Raw genomic sequence first — 21,496 nt, 5'->3', positions numbered from 1 at the left:
TGTTTACTTTAAACATTTTGTATATTGGTTTTTTCCTATGCATTTCAACTCTGCTCTTCATTTGAAATCTCTTTTCCACACGTGGCACAAGATGAGGATAGAATAGAGTCCCCCACCCCCACATAACTGTTCCATTTCCCTCCTCTTATCTGTTGAATAATTTCTGTCATCCTCATTCTTTATTATCATATATTAAAATCTTACATATATTAGAGCGATTCTAGGTTCTCCCTAAGATACCACTGATTAATGTATCTGATAAATAAGTATATAGTGTCAAGTTACATGTAAAATTCTTCCTATCCTTTTTTATAGAAATACATAGAATTTTCTTGATTACTATGATAATGTTATTTTTACCTGTGATTTAAAATTCAAGTGCGTGATGGGCAGAAACTACTCTGGGAACACTGACTCTTTACTGATCAAGTCATTTGTCTGATTTGCAAAGGAAAGTTCTGGAAAAAGTTTCAACTCTGAACTTCATGTCATTTCCCACCACTGATTTTCTCTACGTTATCTAGAAAAATATGCATTGGTCTAAAATAATTAGGGAAAAAATGTAAGAAACAAAGCCAAAAGTAAAATTAAATTAAATTTAATTTAATTTAATTTAATTTAATTTAATTTAAAAAAAGTCATTTAAAAGAAAATGTATTCATCTAAGCCTTTCCATTTACTACTTGGGAATGTGGACTTGGACATAATTGGCATTTGTGTGTAAATCTGTGGACTTGTGATGGATGGGGCAGAGCATGATGCTGTTACTTAGGAAGCAGTGGAAGAAAATAGGAAAATTTTAAGTAATTATTATAAAAATAATTATATATAGATCTATGTGAACTTAGATATCATATAGCCCTATCTAAATGCTAAGTGTAAAGAACAAGAACTGATGGCATGATTCTTATTGTTAGGTAAATATAATAAATAGTTACATATAGTATAAATATATAGAACAATGCATTAAATAAATACACAATTTAAAAAAAAAATTGACACACACAAATAGGTACCCTGCTACCAAAGTATTTTTTTTTCAAATCAAGAATAGATCTTTTCTTTATTCTTTTTTTTAAAATATAATTTATTGTCAAATTGGTTTCCATACAACACCCAGTGTTCATCCCAACAAGTGCCCTCCCAAAGTATTAACAGTAGTCTCTTTTGTGGAGTAAAAAAGAAGAGAAACAGGGGGTGAAAGTGGGATACTCTTTTTTACTTTTCTTCTGTGTAAACATTCATATTATTTGAAAATTTTTCTTACAATGTGTTCCTTTTGTGTTTTAAAAAGTAAGTTTAACAAAATATTTATTTCCTACCCTCATTTCACAAATAAGAAAAGTAACCAAAGGGGTCATATGTCTTGTCCAGAGTCACAGAACTTAGTGGAGTAGCAGGATTAGAACTCAAGCTGGCCTGCCCTCTTCAGGGTACTTCCATAGGGTGGCATAATTCAATGAGTCTTGGTTTATATATCTGGGCCATTGATACTGGGGAGCAGCGTAGGGAAATAAATTTTTTAAAATTTAACAGTAAGGCTGAGTCCTCTGTGATCAAATGTAACAATTGCTATCTCTCAGTTAACTTTTTATTTTATTACCATGTTTCCAGAACAATACATTGAAAAGATGTTAGAGATAAAAGAGGTTATGGATAATGTGCTTGCCAAACAGAAGGCAGAAAGGGATGATCTGGCTAAAAAATACAGGTGAGTGAAAAAAGTAGAACTGCTTTAGAATTTTCATAATTTATCCCTTTTTAGCTACAATAGTTAGGTCTGGAATTTTTTAAGAATACAATTGTTGCTTAGGGCCAAAGAATGACCATGAGGTCATCTAATCTATTACCTTCATGGGGAATTGTACTCCCAGAAAGATATTTTTCTTTTTTATTACTTGAAATATTCAGAAGAGGACATTTTAGTATCTTAAAAAGTTGTCCATAGCCAAGAATTTTATGACAGCCTCTCTGGTCATGAATCCCCAAAATAAATTTCTTTCCATAGTAAACTCAGATTTTTTACACTAAAATTTTTTCTTTTTGCTATCACAAATGTTATCTAAGTGGTGTAACCATGTGTTTTTTTGTGGTTTTGTGTATGTCTTAAACTCTCAGGGCTTTTAAGGGGTTTTATCCTGATTATATTATATCCTCTTCTTTTCCCTTTTTTGAGAAAGATATATTGTTTTCTTGTTTGGGCATATTTTTATTAGTTTTTCATACATAGACTTAGCTACCTATACCTTCTTCTTTTTTTTTTTTCTCATGAGAACTTTTAAGGTTTACTCTCTTAGAAATTTCAAATATACAATACAGTATTATTAACTATAGTCACCATGCTATACATTACACCTCCATGATTGACCTATTTTATTACTGGATGTTTGTACCTTTTGACCTGGGGTCAAAATGGGTGAGCCATTTCACCCACCCTCCACCTTCTACCTCTGGCAACCACCAATCTGTTCTCTGTATATATGAGTTCATTTTTTTGTGTTTTGTAGTTTTTTGTTTTTTTAGATTATACATATGAGTGAGACCATACAGTATTTGTTTTTCTCTGTCTGACTTATTTCACTTAACATAATGCTCTCAAGGTCTATGCATGTTGTCAAAAATGACAGGATTTCTTTCTTTTTAATGTCTGAATAATATTCCTCTGTGTGTGTGTGTGTGTGTGTGTGTGTACATTTGCACATTCCACATCTTCTTTATTCAGCCTTTGATGGACACATAGGTTGCTTCCATGTCTTGGCTATTGTTAATAATGCTGCAGTGAATATGGGGTTGCAGTTATCTTTTTTTTAATTTTTTTTTTTTTTTTTTCCTCAACGTTTATTTATTTTTGGGACAGAGAGAGACAGAGCATGAACGGGGGAGGGGCAGAGAGAGAGGGAAACACAGAATCGGAAACAGGCTCCAGGCTCTGAGCCATCAGCCCAGAGCCTGACGCGGGGCTCGAACTCCTGGACCGCGAGATCGTGACCTGGCTGAAGTCGGACGCTTAACCGACTGCGCCACCCAGGCGCCCCTGCAGTTATCTTTTTGATCTTGTTCCTTATTCACCTGTTATTTTCTAATTTCCTTTATATTCTTTTGTTTAAAGTTTGTTTATTTTTAAGAGAGAGAGTGTGAGTGCTGTGCGTGTGTACCAGTGGGGGAGGGGCAGAAAGAGGGAGCGAGAATCCCAAGCAGGCTCCACGCTGATGCAGGGCTCGATCTTACAAACCACAAGATCATGACCTGAGACAAAATCAAAAGTCGGCTGCTTAAATGACTGAGCCACCTGCACCCCTCTAATTTTCTTTATATTCTTATAATCATTTGACATTTTTTTCTGAACTTACTTAAAAATCAGTTTTCTATTTTCATTCACAAATATTTTATCTTCATTTTGCTTTTCTCCCCAGTGAATAAATATTACAGATTATTTCTCTTTTCTGTTTTCCTGTTAGTATAAAGCAAGTGAGCTTATAGGACCTACAGGTAGGTCAATTACCTTTGGAGAAGGTAAACTTTGGAGAAGACTAGCTTCAGTTTTCCTTTATGTTCTATGATTAACAATATACCTGGAGTTTTGGGAAGTTCCCAAGCAGTTGGGTTTGTAGGTGTGTAAGTCCTTATTAATACTGTTGTAAGACTTAAAATCTTGTAATCTTAAAACCGTTTTTATTTTTTGTCTGAACTCTGTTTTAAATGTGATATTACTAATTTTTTCTCCTCTGTTCAGCTTCTTGTATTTTATGCTACTAGCTGTTTGCTAATATTTCTTCTTACTGCTTCTTCCACCTACGTCTACTATTCACTCTAACATCTGGTCTGCTTGAAGTTCAGTACCAACAACCCTAAACTGTGATACTATTGCTATCCCTTAAAGCAGCTGCTTTAGGGTGATCCCTGAAGGTCACTGAGACCATTTCAAAGGGTGTATGAAGTCACAACTGTTTCTATAATGAAACTTTTTGGCTCTCATTCTCTCATGAGTGTATAATGGAATTTTCTAGTGGCCACATGTGTGGTGCTATCATTATTCTAATAGCCGATGGGATGTATCTTTGTATATTCTCGTGTTTTAAAATTTTCTGTTTTATTTTGTAGAACAGTAAATATTGATAGATAGACCCATATGAAAAAAGGCCCTTTGGGGTCCTCAATAATTTTTAAGAGTATAAAACAGTCATAAAGCCAAAAAGTTTGAGAACTACTGGAAACAAAGAGTCCAGTATCCTGAAGGGCACTGTAGTGTAGATGGGTATAACCAAAAGAAGGGTGTGAAGCAGCCATTTTCTCTCGCTCTCAAGCCCATTGTGGTCACACAGGTTAATGCTTGTCCTGGTAGTCCCTCTGGACCCGAAAGTGCCTCAATACAGGTTCAAAGTACAATTACAGTAATTACTTGATGGATTGACATTTCTCAGGTCCAGCTCAGATATAATTATTCAAAACAGTCTCACTCCTCCATAGCTCTAAGGGAACTTGAGTGGAACTTACTCCCAAATTTTATTTCCCGATACACCTTTCCACTATAAACAGGTAAGCAAACTCTGAATTTAAAAATGGTGTTCCTCCTTCCAGCTGAACAGTCCACATTTGGTTTTTTTCAGGGTTGACTCACAACTGGTAAATAATATAAATGTGGATAACCACACCATCACCTCCAGAAAAAGGCAGTCTTACTTACCTTAGGAGTCATTTTCCTTTCAGAGGAAATACTTGTGTACTTTGGGCTGATTAAAATTTAAATTGAGACAAAGTATCTTTAAAATCTACATGATTGCTAAAAAAAGTTTTCTATTGTTTTTGGTTTTTTTTTCTCTTTCTGTTTCTTTCTCTAGAGTGTCCATAGAATCATTTAAGCAAGGAGTCCTCAGAGAACAACTGGCTAATTTGGCCACAAGACAGAAGAGCCTTTTAGTTGTGGCAAAAAAACAGAAAAAAATTAGCCAGAAAATTCAAAACTATAAAAACATGACATCTGCGTCTGGTCCTGGTTTGAAGAGGCTTCCATCCAGCTCAGAAATCTCTAGTGAAAAGGACAGCCAAAGGCTTACCAGTCTGGGAAATTCAGTGCAGCCCCATTCAGGTTCATGTTCTCCTGTCAGCCTTATTTGTGGAAGCATACAGGAAACACAGTCATCTCTGGAAACATGGAATGGCAGCCAAAATACCAACACTTGTGTAAATTCAGAGACAGTGAGAAGGGAAGAATTTTTTGGAAATGAGCTGAATTCTAAACAGAATGTCAATGACTGTACCTTGGATGGGTTATCAAAATCCAGACATTCAGATGGCACTAAGAAGATTAAATTACCACCCCAGCCTGTTGCTTTTCTTGCTCAAGCAGAATATTCACAAAAAGAAAATGATCTTACAGAAACTCCAGCCAAAGGGAATGAATCTTACAGTAGTCCTTCAGCAGTAACTGGCACATTAAATATTTCAGAGACTACAAGCAGACTTGCCGAAAATGATGCCCATCTATCAACTGTTATTTGCAATCAGGCTCCTACCAATTGTGATCTGAAAAGAGGAAACAGGAAAATAGCTTCCCAGCAGCCACCTAGGGGGACATTAGAATCCTTGGCACACCAAGGGACTGATGCCTTAGGCAGTACTACTGGGCATCAGATGAAATCATATCTTAAAAAATCAGTTTTTGCTGTTCCCCATGCTCATGATGGTGAGAGCTCCTATTCCTCGGGATCTGGCCGTCAACATATTATAAAAAACCCTTTAAACAATAGCACAGCTCCCAGAAAGAAATGTATGCAGATAAAAGATCTGATATTACTAGGAAGAATTAATCCAGGAAATAACATTCTGGAATTCAAAACACAGGTATCCTTTTTTTTCTCTAAAATCATGTAATTTTATAAATAAGCAAATAAATGTTTCTTTCATAAAGTGTAGGCATTTAGCTCTGATTATGGATGTAGGGTTTGGCTGGGCTTCTTGAATGAAGGGACAAAAACGTTGTATTCTTAGCTAGTGAAATCATGCTTTTGGGTTGCTCTATACATTTTAGTCACTAGTACCTTTGGGCTCTCAGGCCAGAGTTAGTCAATTATATTGGCCCTGGAAGAATTTAAGAACAACATAAAAATAATAAATGGGAGCTATCTTTGGTTCCACAGTTTTAGGAATTACTGTGCACTGCTGAAGCTTACCCAGATAAAGGATAGATATAAATTCATCTTCTATAGAAGTTCAATTTAGAAATAAGAAGTGACTTGGAATTTGGATAAATCTGACTCAATGAAAACAATATCACATATGCATAAAAATCGAAGAAGAAAGGGTACCTGAGTGGCTCAGTCGGTTAGGCGTCCGACTTTAGGTCAGGTCATGATCTCACAGCTAGTGAGTTCGAGCCCTGCGTTGGGCTCTGTGCTGACCGCTCAGAGCCTGGAGCCTGCTTCAGATTGTGTCTCCCTCTCTGTCTGCCCCTCCCCTACTCACACTCTGTGTCTCTCACTTTCAAAAATAAACATTTAAAAATGTTTTAATAAATAGAAGAGGAAAAAATTGTTCTACTAGAAAATGCCTACAAAACAGGCATCCTGTCCCCTTTCCCTACATTGACTTTTTGAAAGAGGAATTCAGAATGGCAGCGATTTTAAGAATCCTGGAATGTTTCTTTGCTAACGGACCACCAGTTCAATAGAAATTGGTCCAGGCTAACTGGACTTTAATCTGAATGACCACTGTTTCTAGTCCTTCCATTGCTGGTTAATAAGGCTTTTCCTAGTTAAAAAAAACTTTACTTGTAAGTTAGGAGCAAAAAAATTAATTTCAAAATTTCACAATGTAGTTTAAAGACCAAATTAGTGGCTTGATCTCAGGTCTCTTGATGTTCCTGTTTGCTTGCCTGTCAACCAGTTACTGCTAAGTAGTACCTACATCAGATTAGCTAGAGAAACTCAGATTTTAGTTAGTAAATTAATTACATTAACTCAAATTTTTGCAGGTGTGGCTACTTCTCTGGAGCAGCTATAATAAAATTTTAATATAACTTTTCATATTTCAGCTATTTCTTAACAGCTTTATTGAGATATAATTAACATATGTATTTAAATTACATATGTTTTTACATATGTATTTACATAGTAAATACATACTATATGTATTTAAATTAAGCATTTTGACAGATTTTGATGTATGTATATATCTGTGAAACCATAACCACAAACAGGTAATGAACATATCCATCACCCCCAAAAGTTTCTTTTTGCAATTTTGTATACCTCCTTCATACTTCTTCCTTCCCATGCTGAACTCCAGATAATTACTGGTCTGCATTATGTCCTTATACTTTTGTTTGCACTTCTAAGAATTCTGTAAAAGTGGAATTACACCATATGTGTTCATTTTTGTCTGGCCTCTTTCTCTGAACATAATTACTTGAGAGTCATCCTCATTAGAGTGTGTATGTATGTACTACAATTTGTCATTTCATCTGTGATAGACATTTAGGTTGTTTCCAGTTGTTGACTATCGCATATAAGCTACTATGGATATTGGTGTACAAATTTCAGTATGACACAGGCTTTTGCTTTTCTTGGGTAAATACCTAGGAGTGGAGTGACTGGATGAAATATGGTAAGTATATATTTAACTTTTAAAAAAACTGCCAAAGTTGTTAGTAACATTTTACATTCCCACCAGCTGTGATGAGTATTGTGGTTCCTCCATATTTTTACTTAGCTAGCATTTAGTATGATCCGTCTGTTAATTTTAGCCATACTAACATATAATGTAGATGTATGTATATAATATGTATATATGTATAGTAATTTATTATTGTGGTTTTATTTTGCATTTCATAATGATTAGTTATGTTGAGCATCTTTTCGTGTGCTCTTTGCCATCCATACTTATTCTTCAGTGAAGTTCCTTTTCAAATATTTGCCTGTTTTTTTATTGGCTGCTCATTCTCTTATTTGATACATTTTGGATATAAGTCCTTTATCCAATACATACTTTGCAAAAATATTTTCTCCTAATATAGTTTTGCCTTTTCATTCTCTCAAAATTGTGTTATAAAGAACAGAAGTTTAAAATTTTGATGTAGTCCAACTTAGCAATTTGCTCTTTGACTATGTTTTTAGTATCATATCTAAGAAGTCTTTGTCTAACCCAAGGTCACAAAGATTTTCTCCCAGAATTTAGGTCTGTGATCCATTAGTTTCTTTATGTAGTACAGAGCAAGATCCCAATTCATAGTTTTGAATATGGGTATTCAATTCTTCCAGCTACATGTGTTGAAAAAATTGCCCTCTATTGAATTGTCTTTTCACCTTTGTAGAAGATCATTTGTCCATATATGTGCCTATTTCTGGACTCCCTGTTCTGTTTACCTATTTGTCTATCTTACTATGAATACTGTCTTGATTAGTGCAGCTCTGTAATAAGGGTTAAAACCAGGTAGTGTTAGTCCTCCAGTTTTGTTCTTCCTTTTTGTAAAGTGTTTTGGCTATTCTAGGTCTTTTGCAATCCCATATGAATTTTAGAGTGAGTTTGTCAGCTTCTTTTTTTAAAAAAAAGGGGATGCTGTCATTTATATTGGTATTGAGCTAAATCTGTAGATGAATTTTGGGACAGATGACATCTCAGCAATATTGAGTTGTCCAGATCATGAACATGATATAGCTCTCTGTTAATTTAGACGTTTTGATTTTTCCCAGCAGTTGTAGGAGTCAGTATACAGGTCTTTCATATCTTTTACCAGATTTATCCCTAAGTATTTCATGGTTTTGATAGTAATATATATGATATTTTTTAAATGTCAATTTTTGGTTGTTTATTGCTCATAGGTAGAAATTCAATTGATTTTTGTATATTGAGATGTTATTTTATAATCTTGCTAAACTCACTACTTCCTGTAAATTTTTGTAGAAGTCATTGGATTTTCTACATAGATGATCAAGTTGGCTATGAATAAAGACAGTTTTACTTCTTTCTTTCCATTGTGAATGCTTTTCATTTCTTTTTGTGTAGCTGTACTGGCTAACACCAGTGCAGTATTGAAATAAAACAGTGAGATCACACTTCTGTTTTTTCCCTAAGATGAGACTATGTTTCTTAGAAAAAAATTTAGGCTTCCACTGTTAAGTACAATGTTAGCTATAGGTTTTTTCTCAGATGCCCTATATTAGGCTCAGTTGGATATTAAACCAACCTTGCATTCCTGGAAAAGCAGATAAATCCCACTTTGTTATGGTATATAATTCTTTTTATATGTTGCTGGATTTGGTTTTCTAATATGTTTTTGAGGATTTTTGCATCCATATTTATTAAAGATATTGGTCTTTAGTTTTCTTGTGTTGTCTTTTGTCTGGTTTGGTATTAAGGTTATACTGATCTCACAAAAATGTTTCTCTTTTTCTATTTTTTAGAATATTGGTAATCCAAAATATTAGTATTAAATTCTCTTTAAATGCTTGATAGTAATCAGCAATGAAGCCATCTGTACCTGGATTTTTTTTTCTTTCTATGTACATAGTGTTTGGAGTGTTAATTCAGTCTCTTACAGGTTTTTTCAAATTGTCTATTTCTTCTTGAATCATTTTTGGTAGTTTTATTTTGTTAGAAATTTGTCTATTTTTTATTATTTATTAGCACAGAATTATTGATAGTTTCTCTTATAATCCCTTTTATTTCAGTGTGGTCAGTAGTAGTGTACTAATTTTCATTGTTGATCTTAGTAATTTGAGTCTTCTCACTTGTTTTCTTGGTCGCTGTCACTAAAGTTTTGTCAATTTTGTTAATATTTTCAAAGAACCACTTTGATTTCATTGATTTTTATCGTTCTTCTATTGCCTATTTTATTTATTTTCATTCTAGTATTTATTATTTCCTTTTTTCTGCTTGCTTTGTGTTTAGTTTGCTGTTCTTTTTTCAGTGTCATCATTATAAGTGCAGGTTATTGATTTGAGATTTTTCTCTCTTTTCAATATAGGCATTTACAGCTATAAATTTACTTTTAGCCTACTGCTTTTGCTGCATCCCATCATTTTTGGTATGTTGTTTGTTTATTCATCTCAAAGTATTTGCCTTTTGATTATGTCTTTAATACTTTACTTATTTAGGAGTGTGTTGTTTGATTTCCTCATAACTGTGAGTGTTCCATTTTTTTCTTTTATTAATTTCTAATTTCGCTCTGTTGCATTTAGAGAGTATACCTAGTATTATTTGAGTCCTTTTAAAATTTCTGAGATTAGGGGCGCCTGGGTGGCTCAGTCAATTAAGCGTCTGACCTCAGCTCAGGTCATGATCTCACAGTCTGTGGATTCGAGCCCTGCGTCGGGCTCTGGGCTGACAGCTTGGAGCCTGGAGCCTGCTTCGAATTCTGTGTCTTCCTCTCTTCTCCCCGCCCCCCCCCCCCCCCCCCCGGCTTGTGCTCTGTCTCTCTCTGTCTCAAAAAAATAAATAAAAACATTAAAAAAATTTTTTTTAAAGTTTCTGAGATTTACTTTGTGGCTTAACTAGCATGTGGCCCTATGTGCACTTGAGAAGAATAATTATTCTACTGTTGTTAGAAGGTTTTTTATAGATGCCTGTTGGGGTAGTTAGTTTATAATATTGCTCAAGTTTTCTCTTTCCTCATTAATCTTCTGCCTGTTTGTTCTATGTATTATTGAAAGTGGAGTGTTGACAACTATATTGTTGAATTGTCTGTTTCGCCCTTTATTTATGTTAATTTTTGCTTCGTGTATGTTGGTGCTCTTTTATTAGGTGCATGTGTGTTTATAATTGTTATATTTTCCTGATGCATTAACTCTCTTCTTATTATAAAATGTCTCTTGTTATCTCTAGTAATACTTTTTGTTGTAAAGTGTATTTTGTGTGATATTAGTATAACTGCTGCAGTTTTTTGAGGTTGCTGTCTGCATGATATATCTTTCTCCATCCTTTCAAGTTCAATTTTCTTGTCTCTTTCAATTTAATCTGTCTTTTATATGCAGCATATAGCATACATCTTGTTTTTCTTTTAACTAAGTCTGACAGCCTCTACTTTTTGAATAAGTTTTTTCATCCACTCTCATTTAATTAACATTATTAATATTGCTGGACTTACGTCTGCTATTTTACTTTTTGTTTTTAATGTGTCTCATGTCTTTTTTGTTCCTCTGTGTTTCCTTTATTGCTTTTTTTTGCATTAAGTGAATATTTTCCAGTGTAGCATTTTAGTTTCTTTAGTGACTTTAGTTTCTTTAGTGACTTTTCTTTTTTTTTTTTTTAATTTTTTTTTCAACGTTTTTTATTTATTTTGGGACAGAGAGAGACAGAGCATGAACGGGGGAGGGTCAGAGAGAGAGGGAGACAGAATCAGAAATAGGCTCCAGGCTCTGAGCCATCAGCCCAGAGCCCAACGCGGGGCTCGAACTCACAGACCGTGAGATCGTGACCTGGCTGAAGTCGGACGCTTAACTGACTGCGCCACCCAGGCGCCCCTTTAGTGACTTTTCTTTAGTGACTTTAGTGACATATTTTTGGAAGTATTTCCATAATGCTTATGCTATGATATCTTCACTTATCAGAATCAGCTTCATATTTATACTAATTAATTCTAGTAAGATAAAGAACTGTAACTCCTGTATAGCTCTATCCCCTTCTCCCCCTTTTATATCTCAAATGCAACAATTCATTGTTGTAATTATGACTTCGTAAAACTTTGTGATTTGTAAAGAAATAGAAAAGAAAGCAAGTATGTATTTCTGGGTTTTGTTTTATTAACCTTCTTATTTGCCCTTTTTGGTTCTCTCCATTTGTTCCTGTGGATTTGAGTTACCATCTGGTATCATTCCCCTAGCCCAAGAAAACTTTGCTCCCACACACTTCCTTTGTGCTATTTCTAAATATATACATTATGTACCTATTGTTTTATACAATGATTTTTAAAATCAGTTAAGGAAGGGGAATAAATATTTGTTCATTCTGTGTTCTATAATGTATAATTACCTTTAGTGGATTCATATTACCATTTGAGGTCACTTGCTTTCAACATGAAAAACTTCCTTTGGTATTTCTTCTCAGGTACTCTAGCAACAAATTGTCTCCATTTTTGTTTATCTGGGGAATGTTTGTTTGTTTGTTTGTTTGTTTTTAATAAACAACAGATTCTTTAAGCTGTTTTTTTTTCAATATATGAAATTTATTGTCAAATTGGTTTCCATACAACACCCAGTGCTCATCCCAAAAGGTGCCCTCCTCAATACCCATCACCCACCCTCCCCCCCTCCCACCCCACATCAACCCTCAGTTTGGTCTCAGTTTTTAAGAGTCTTTTATGCTTTGGCTCTCTCCCACTCTAACCTCTTTTTTTTTTTTTTCTTCCCGTCCCGGATGGGTTTCTGTTAAGTGTCTCAGGATCTACATAAGAGTGAAAACATACGGTATCTGTCTTTCTCTGTATGGCTTATTTCACTTAGCATCACACTCTCCAGTTCCACCCACGTTGCTACAAAGGGCCATATTTCATTCTTTCTCATTGCCATGTAGTACTCCATTGTGTATATAAAACACAATTTCTTTATCCATTCATCAGTTGATGGACATTTAGGTTCTTTCCATAATTTGGCTATTGTTGAGAGTGCTGCTATAAACATTGGGGTACAAGTGCCCTATGCATCAGTACTCCTGTATCCCCTGGGTAAATTCCTAGCAATGCTATTGCTGGGTCATAGGGTAGGTCTATTTTTAATTTTTTGAGGAACCTCCACACTGTTTTCCAAAGTGGCTGCACCAATTTGCATTCTCACCACCAGTGCAAGAGGGTTCCCGTTTCTCCACATCCTCTCCAGCGTCTGTAGTCTCCTGATTTGTTCATTTTGGCCACTCTGACTGGCGTGAGGTGATATCTGAATGTGGTTTTGATTTGTATTTCCCTGATGAGGAGCGACGTTGAGCATCTTTTCATGTGCCTGTTGGCCATCCGGATGTCTTCTTTAGAGAAGTGTCTATTCATGTTTTCTACCCATTTCTTCACCGGGTTATTTGTTTTTCGGGTGTGGAGTTTGGTGAGCTCTTTATAGATTTTGGAAACTAGCCCTTTGTCCGATATGTCATTTGCAAATATCTTTTCCCATTCCGTTGGTTGCCTTTTAGTTTTGTTGGTTGTTTCCTTTGCTGTGCAGAAGCTTTTTATCTTCATAAGATCCCAGTAGTTCATTTTTGCTTTTAATTCCCTTGCCTTTGGGGATGTGTCAAGTAAGAAATTGCTACGGCTGAGGTCAGAGAGGTCTTTTCCTGCTTTCTCCTCTAGGGTTTTGATGGTTTCCTGTCTCACGTTCAGGTCCTTTATCCATTTTGAGTTTATTTTTGTGAATGGTCTAGTTTCAATCTTCTGCATGTTGCTGTCCAGTTCTCCCAGCACCATTTGTTAAACAGACTGTCTTTTTTCCATTGGATATTCTTTCCTGCTTTGTCAAAGATGAGTTAGCCATACGTTTGTGGGTCTAGTTCTGGGGTTTCAATTCTATTCCATTGGTCTATGTGTCTGTTTTTGTGCCAATACCATGCTGTCTTGATGATTACAGCTTTGTAGTAGAGGCTAAAGTCTGGGATTGTGATGCCTCCTGCTTTGGTCTTCTTCTTCAGAATTACTTTGGCTATTCAGGGCCTTTTGTGGTTCCATATGAATTTTAGGATTGCTTGTTCTAGTTTTGAGAAGAATGCTGGTGCAATTTTGATTGGGATTGCATTGAATGTGTACATAGCTTTGGGTAGTGTTGACATTTTGACAATATTTATTCTTCCAATCCATGAGCACGGAATGTTTTTCCATTTCTTTATATCTTCTTCAATTTCCTTCATAAGCTTTCTATAGTTTTCAGCATACAGATCTTTTACATCTTTGGTTAGATTTATCCCTAGGTATTTTATGCTTCTTGGTGCAGTTGTGAATGGGATCAGTTTATTTGTCTTTGTCTTGCTTCATTATTAGTGTATAAGAATGCAACTGATTTCTGTACATTGATTTTGTATCCTGCAACTTTGCTGAATTCATGTATCAGTTCTAGCAGACTTATGGTGGAGTCTGTCGGGTTTTCCATGTATAATATCATGTCATCCGCAAAAAGTGAAAGCTTGACTTCATCTTTGCCAATTTCGATGCCTTTAATTTCCTTTTGTTGTCTGATTGCTGATGCTATAACTTCCAACACTATGTTAAACAACAGCGGTGAGCGTGGACATCCCTGTCGTGTTCCTGATCTCAGGGAAAAAGCTCTCAGTTTTTCCCCATTGAGGATGATGTTAGCTGTGGGGTTTTCATAAATGGCTTTCATGATGTTTAAGTATGTTCCTTCTATCCTGACTTTCTCGAGGGTTTTTATTAAGAAACATTGCTGAATTTTGTCAAATGCCTTTTCTGCATTGATTGACAGGATCATATGGTTCTTATCTTTTCTTTTATTAATGTGATGTATCACGTTGATTGATTTGCAAATGTTGAACCATTCCTGCATCCCAGGAGTGAATGCCACTTGATCATGGTGAATAATTCTTTTCATATGCTGTTGAATTCGATTTGCTAGTATCTTATTGAGAATTTTTGCATCCATATTCATCAGGGATATTGGCTTTTAGTTCTCTTTTTTTAATGGGTCTCTGGTTTGGGAATCAAAGTAATACTGGCTTCATAGAATGAGTCTGGAAGTTTTCCTTCCCTTTCTATTTTTTGGAGTAGCTTGAGAAGGATAGGTATTATCTCTGCTTTAAACGTCTGGTAGAACTCCCCTGGGAAGCCATCTGGTCCTGGACTCTTATTTGTTGGGAGATTTTTGATGACTGATTCAATTTCTTAGCTGGTTATGGGTCTGTTCAAGCTTTCTGTTTCCTCCTGATTGAGTTTTGGAAGCGTGTGGGTGTTTAAGAATTTGTCCATTTCTTCCAGGTTGTCCAGTTTGTTGGCATATAATTTTTCATAGTATTCCCTGATATTTGCTTGTATCTCTGAGGAATTGGTTGTAATAATTCCATTTTCATTCATGATTTTATCTATTTGGGTCATCTCCCTTTTCTTTTTGAGAAGCCTGGCTAGAGGTTTGTCAATTTTGTTTATTTTTCATAAAACCAACTCTTGGTTTCGTTGATCTTCTCTACAGTTTTTTTAGATTCTATATTGTTTATTTCTGCTCTGATCTTTATTATTTCTCTTCTTCTGCTGGGTTTAGGCTGTCTTTGCTGTTCTGCTTCTAGTTCCTTTAGGTGTGCTGTTAGATTTTGTATTTGGGATTTTTCTTGTTTCTTGAGATAGGCCTGGATTGCAATGTATTTTCCTCTCAGGACTGCCTTTGCTGCATCCCAAAGCGTTTGGATTGTTGTATTTTCGTTTTCATTTGTTTCCATATATTTTTAAATTTCTTCTCTAATTGCCTGGTTGACCCACTCATTCTTTAGTAGGGTGTTCTTTAACCTCCATGCTTTTGGAGGTTTTCCAGACTTTTTCCTGTGGTTGATTTCAAGCTTCATAGCATTGTGGTCTGAAAGTATGCATGGTATGATTTTAATTCTTGTATACTTATGAAGGGCTGTTTTGTGACCCAGTATGTGATCTATCTTGGAGAATGTTCCATGTGCACTCGAGAAGAAAGTATATTCTGTTGCTTTGGGATGCAGAGTTCTAAATATATCTGTCAAGTCCATCTGATCCAATGTATCATTCAGGGCCCTTGTTTCTTTATTGACCATGTGTCTAGATGATCTATCCATCTGTAAGTGGAGTGTTAAAGTCCCCTGCAATTACCACATTATTATCAATAAGGTTGCTTATGTTTGTGAGTAATTGTTTTATATATTTGGGGGCTCCCGTATTCGGCGCATAGACATTTATAATTGTTAGCTCTTCCTGATGGATAGACCCTGTGATTATTATATAATGCCCTTCTTCATCTCTTGTTACAGCCTTTAATTTAAAGTCTAGTTTGTCTGATATAAGTATGGCTACTCCAGCTTTCTTTTGGCTTCCAGTGGCATGATAAATAGTTCTCCATCCCCTCACTCTCAATCTAAAGGTGTCCTCAGGTCTAAAATGAGTCTCTTGTAGACAGCAAATAGATGGGTCTTGTTTTTTTTTTATCCATTCTGATACCCTATGTCTTTTGGCTGGCACATTTAGTCCATTTACATTCAGTGTTATTATAGAAAGATATGGGTTTGGAGTCATTGTGATGTCCATAGGTTTCATGCTTGTAGCGATGTCTCTGGTACTTTGTCTCACAGGATCCCCCTTAGGATCTCTTGTAGGGCTGGTTTAGTGGTGATGAATTCCTTCAGTTTTTGTTTGTTTGGGAAGACCTTTATCTCTCCTTCTATTCTAAATGACAGACTTGCTGGATAAAGGATTCTTGGCTGCATAGTTTTTCTGTTCCTCACATTGAAGATCTCCTGCCATTCCTTTCTGGCCTGCCAAGTTTCAGTAGAGAGATCGGTCATGAGTCTTATAGGTCTCCCTTTATATGTTAGAGCAGGTTTATCCCTAGCTGCTTTCAGAATTTTCTCTTTATCCTTGTATTTTGCCAGTTTCACTGTGATACGTCGTGCAGAAGATCGATTCAAGTTACGTCTGAAGGGAGTTCTCTGTGCCTCTTGGATTTCAATGCCTTTTTCCTTCCCCAGATCAGGGAAGTTCTCAGCTATTATTTCTTCAAGTATACCTTCAGCACCTTTCCCTCTCTCTTCCTCCCCTGGAATACCAATTATGCGTATATTATTTCTCTTTAGTGCATCACTTAGTTCTCTAATTTTCCCCTCATACTCCTGGATTTTTTTATCTCTCTTTTTCTCAGCTGCTTCTTTTTCCATAATTTTATCTTCTAGTTCACCTATGCTCTCCTCTGCCTCTTCAATCTGAGCTGTGGTCGTCTCCATTTTAGTTTGTAGCTCATTAATAGCATTTTTTAGCTCCTCCTGGCTGTTCCTTAGTCCCTTGGTCTCTGTAGCAGTAGATTCTCTGCTGTCCTTTATACTGTTTTCAAGCCCAGAGATTAATTTTATGACTATTACTCTCAATTCACTTTCTGTTATACTGTTTAAATCGTTTTTGATCAGTTCATTAGCTGTCGTTATTTCCTGGACGTTTTTTTGAGGGGAATTCTTCCGTTTCGTCATTTTGGATAGTCCCTGGAGTGGGGTGGAAATGCGGGGCACTTCCCCTGTACTGTCTTGAATAACTGGTGTTGGTGGGCGGGGCCGCAGTCAGACCTGATGTCTGCTCCCAGCCCACCGCTGGGGCCACAGTCAGACTGGTGTGTACTTTCTCTTCACCTCTCCTAGGGGCAGGATTCACTGTGGGGTGGCGTGGCCCATCTGGGCTACTTGCACACTGCCAGGCTTGTGGTGCTGGGGATCTGGCGTATTAGCTGGGGTAGATGGGCAAGGTGCACAGGGGTGGGAGGGGCAGGCTCATCTTGCTTTTCCTTTGGAGATCCGCTTCGGGAGGGGCCCTGTGGCACCAGGAGGAAGTCAGACCCGCCAGAGGGATGGATCCACAGAAGCACAGCATTGGGTGTTTGCACAGTGCAAGCAAGTTCCCTGGCAGGAACTGGTTCCCTTTGGGATTTTGGCTAGGGGATGGGCGAGGGAGATGGCACTGGCTAGCGCCTTTGTTCCCCTCCAAGCTGCCCTCTGTTGTCCGGAGCTCAACAACTCTCCCTCCTGTTGTCCTCCAGCCCTCCCGTTCTCCGAGCAGAGCTGTTAGCTTATAACCTTCCAGATGTTAAGTCCCGCTTGCTGTCAGAACACACTCCGTCTGGCCCCTCCGCTTTTGCAAGCCAGACTTGGGCTCTCCTTTGCCAGCGGGCTGCCCCTCTGCCCCAGCTCCCTCCCACCAGTCCGTGTAGCGCACACCGCCTCTCCGCCCTTCCTACCCTCTTCCGTGGACCTCTCATCTATGCTTGGCTCCAGAGAATCCATTCTGCTAGTCTTCTGGCGGTTTTCTGGGTTATTTAGGCAGGTGTAGGTGGAATCTAAGTGATCAGCAGGACGCGGTGAGCCCAGCGTCCTCCTACACCACCATCTTCCTCTGGAATGTTTTTATTTAACTTCATTTTTGAAAGATAGCTTTGCTGGATATAGAATGCTTGGTTGACACTTTTTTTTCTTTGTACACTTTGAATATATTATTCCACTGCTTCTGGCCTCCCTTGTTTCTGGTAAGAAGCTGGCTGTTAATCTTCTTGGGGTCCCCTTGTAAGTAATGAGTCATTTTTCTCTTTTGTACATTATTTTCTCATTGTCTTTGACTTTCAGCATGTTTCTGTTTATGAACTTTTTCATGTTTATCCTAATTAGAAGTCACTGAGCCTCCTTTGAAAAGTACAGATTAATGTTTTTCAATAAATTTGGCAAGTTTTTAGCCATTATTTTTTCCAGTATATTTTCTATTCCTTTCTTTTGTCCTTCTAGTACTAGAAGTCCCTCTAGTAAAGTTTTCATTTTAGTTATTGTACTTTTCAATTCCATACCTACTACTTGGTTCTCTTTTTTAAATTCTGTCTCTTTATTGATATTTTCTATTTGATATGACATTGTCATCATTCCTTCCTTTACTTGTTTAATTATGGTTTCCTTTAGTTCTTTCAATATTTTTATAATAGCTGTTTTGAAGTCTTCGTTAAATCCAACATATGGTCACTCTCACAGATGTTTTCTGTTGCTTTATTTTGGTGTATGTGTCTTACTTTTCCTGTTTTCCCACATCTGTCATCATTTTTTGTTGGAACTGGACATTTTAGATATTTTTAAATGGGTCATGGATTATAGCAAATTTGCGTACTGGCTTCCACCTTCTCTTAGGCTTGTTATTGTTATGTGCCTGCTTATTTAGTTACTGGATAGATTGTTTTAGTGAGGTTATTTTTACCTACTATAGTGTTAAACTTGTGATATTATATCACATGGACTTAGGCCTTGGCAGGTCTCTCGGTGTCTCTTTCCCTGACCATAGCTAACCATCAAGCTCCACTTATTGCTGGTTCATTGTTCTATTGTTTTCAACAATGACCTGAAGCATAAATTGCTACAGACTAATCCAATCAAATGTGTGCTCCTTTGAAGGGATAGTTTTTGAGGTCAGTGTTGGAGTTTTATTCTGACTTTAAGAAGTCTCTGCCCTACTATCTATTTTCCCAATTTTCTCCTGAAAACTAGCCAGCATACAGCTTAGCCTGTATCTCCAATGAATCCACCAATTTACTTTCAATTGCCTTTTACCACAACCTGTACTGCCTTTAAAGTGCCTTTGACCTTGAACTTCTATGTTCTGTTGCAAATGAAGTCATTTCCTTTGGAGGAGATTAGGAACCATCTGTTTTAAGGCTTCCTTCTTTTCCCAGGCAAAATCTCTGTACCTTAGCTCGGGAGCTGGGTGAGAACACAGCAGCTTTTCTTTGAACGGCACCCCGGCTTTAGTAGTTGAGCATTTAGCTGAGGCAGGCACAGTAGCTTCATGCCTTTACAGCTTCTCTCTCCTGATGTGAAACCACCACCTTTTAAGCCAGGCAAGGGTGATCAGGGTCCCAGTAGTCATAGTGACACCATGCCAAAGGTGGAGCCCCTACCGCGCCAGTGCAGGCTATGCAGAAGGGATCCCCTGCCTATTTTATTTTTGTTTTTCTTTAAAAATGTTTTTAATGTTTATTTTTGAGAAAGAGAGATAGAGTGCAAGTGGGGAAGAGGCAGAGAGAGAGTGAGACACAGAATTGGAAGCAGGCTCCAGGCTCTGAGATGTCAGCCCAGACCCCGATGCGGGCTTGAACTCACAAACCATGAGATCATAACCTGAGCCAAAGTCAGATGCTGAACCGACTGAGCCACCCAGGCATCCATCCTCTTGGCTGCACTTACCTTCAACTTAACCTTAGCAACTAATAGCTGAGGGCAGGATGAGAAATGTTGATATCCTGCCCTTGACAAGAAGGTGGCCCTCTGACTAGGGGCTGTAGGGAGAGGGAGCCCTGTGTTTGTGGCTACACATTCTGGAGTAGAATCTGCACCTCACTGAACTGGGAAGGGAAGAAGGAAGCATCTTGGTTCACATACCACAGACTCCCTTTTTTTTTTTTTTTTTTACCTAATTGTCATAGATTTAGCTGAATAGATGTCTATTTGCTGCATGCCTTTATGACCATTTTCAGAGATTTAAACGATTTTTAAATGCTTTTTCACCTGGGAGTGGATCCTCACATTGTCATGCCAGAAGTTGATTCTAGAATATTTATATTTGGTGAGACTTCTGATATAGTTAGGTTTAAATTTATCACATGATATCTGTTTTCTATTTCTCTCATCTCTTCTTTGTTCCCTTTTTCATTTTTTTTTTTTTTTGTGTTCTATCTCCTTTGTTAGTTTATTAGCTACAACTCTTTTTACTCAGTTGTGGCTTTAGAGTTTATAGTACATATTTTTAACTTCCCCCAGGCTGCCTTTAAGTGATATTGTACCACTTTATGTATACTACAAGAACTGCAAAGTAGCATGCTTCCATTTTTCTACTCCTGACCTTTGTGTTATATATTTTACCCAATGTTATAAATTCCATACTGCATCATTATTTTTGTTTAAGCAGCTAATTATCTTGAGATTTAAATAAAAAGAAAAATATCTTTCTTATGTAATTACTGTTACTGTTTTTCTTTTCTTTGTGTAGATCCTGATTTCCATTTGCTATCATTTTCTTCTCTTGGAGGACTACCTTTAACATTTCTTGTATTGAAGGTCTTCTACTGATAATGAATCCTTTTGACTTTTGCATGTGTGAAAAAGTTTATTTTACCTTCATTTTTGAAAGATATTTTTGCTAGATACAGATTTCTAGGTTGGAATGGTTTTTTTCTTTGAGTACTTTAAAGATGTTGCTTGACTGTGTTCTTGATTGCATTGTTTTCAACAAGTAATACACTATTGTCCTTAACTTTGTCCCTCTGTACATAATGTGTCTTTTTGCTCCTTCTGGCTGCTTTTAGTGACTTTCTCTTGATCTCTGGATTTAAACAATTTTGATTATGAGATGCATTAGCATAATTTTTTTCATGTTTCTTATACTTAGGGTTTATTGGATTTCTTGAGTCTCTGGGTTCCAAATTTGAATCTCAGATGTGGAAGAATTTCAGCCAATTTATTTCTTCAAGTGTTTTTTCTTCCCTCCCCTCCTTTTTTAACCTCTTATTACACACAGATTGGTTGAAATCATTCCACAATTCACTGATTATCTGTTCATTTTTTAAGTTCTCTTTTCTCGGTGTTTCATTTTTATGCAGTTCCTATTGCTTTATCTTTGAATTTTCCAATCTTTTTGTTGGCAATGTCTAATCTATTATTAGACATGCTATTCCCATCTAGTACTCTTCATCTCACACATTGTAATTGCATCTCTAGAACTTTGAGTTGAGTCTTTTAAAAAATATTTTCCCTGCCTCCACATAACTTTTGAACATGTGGAATATGATTATAATAACTACTTAATGTCTTTATCTGCTGATTATAACATTCT

The 21,496-nt window shown here is 36.6% G+C and overlaps 1 protein-coding gene across 1 annotated transcript in view; it reads left to right on the top strand.

Annotated features, from left to right (window-relative positions):
* The window catches only part of ANKRD31 (ankyrin repeat domain 31), a 142,562-nt gene that overhangs the window by 106,404 nt on the left and 14,662 nt on the right, over positions 1-21,496 (top strand). The window contains exons 21-22 of the mRNA XM_043592111.1: positions 1,615-1,711; positions 4,839-5,841. Coding sequence (XP_043448046.1) covers positions 1,615-1,711; positions 4,839-5,841 — 1,100 coding nt within the window. The remainder of the gene's footprint in view (positions 1-1,614; positions 1,712-4,838; positions 5,842-21,496) is intronic.

Source organism: Prionailurus bengalensis, chromosome A1 (genome assembly GCF_016509475.1).
Source record: "Prionailurus bengalensis isolate Pbe53 chromosome A1, Fcat_Pben_1.1_paternal_pri, whole genome shotgun sequence".
In the NCBI taxonomy this organism is placed as follows: domain Eukaryota; kingdom Metazoa; phylum Chordata; class Mammalia; order Carnivora; family Felidae; genus Prionailurus; species Prionailurus bengalensis.
The sequence above is the reverse complement of the archived record's forward strand: the minus strand, read 5'-3'. Positions and strand labels throughout refer to the sequence as shown.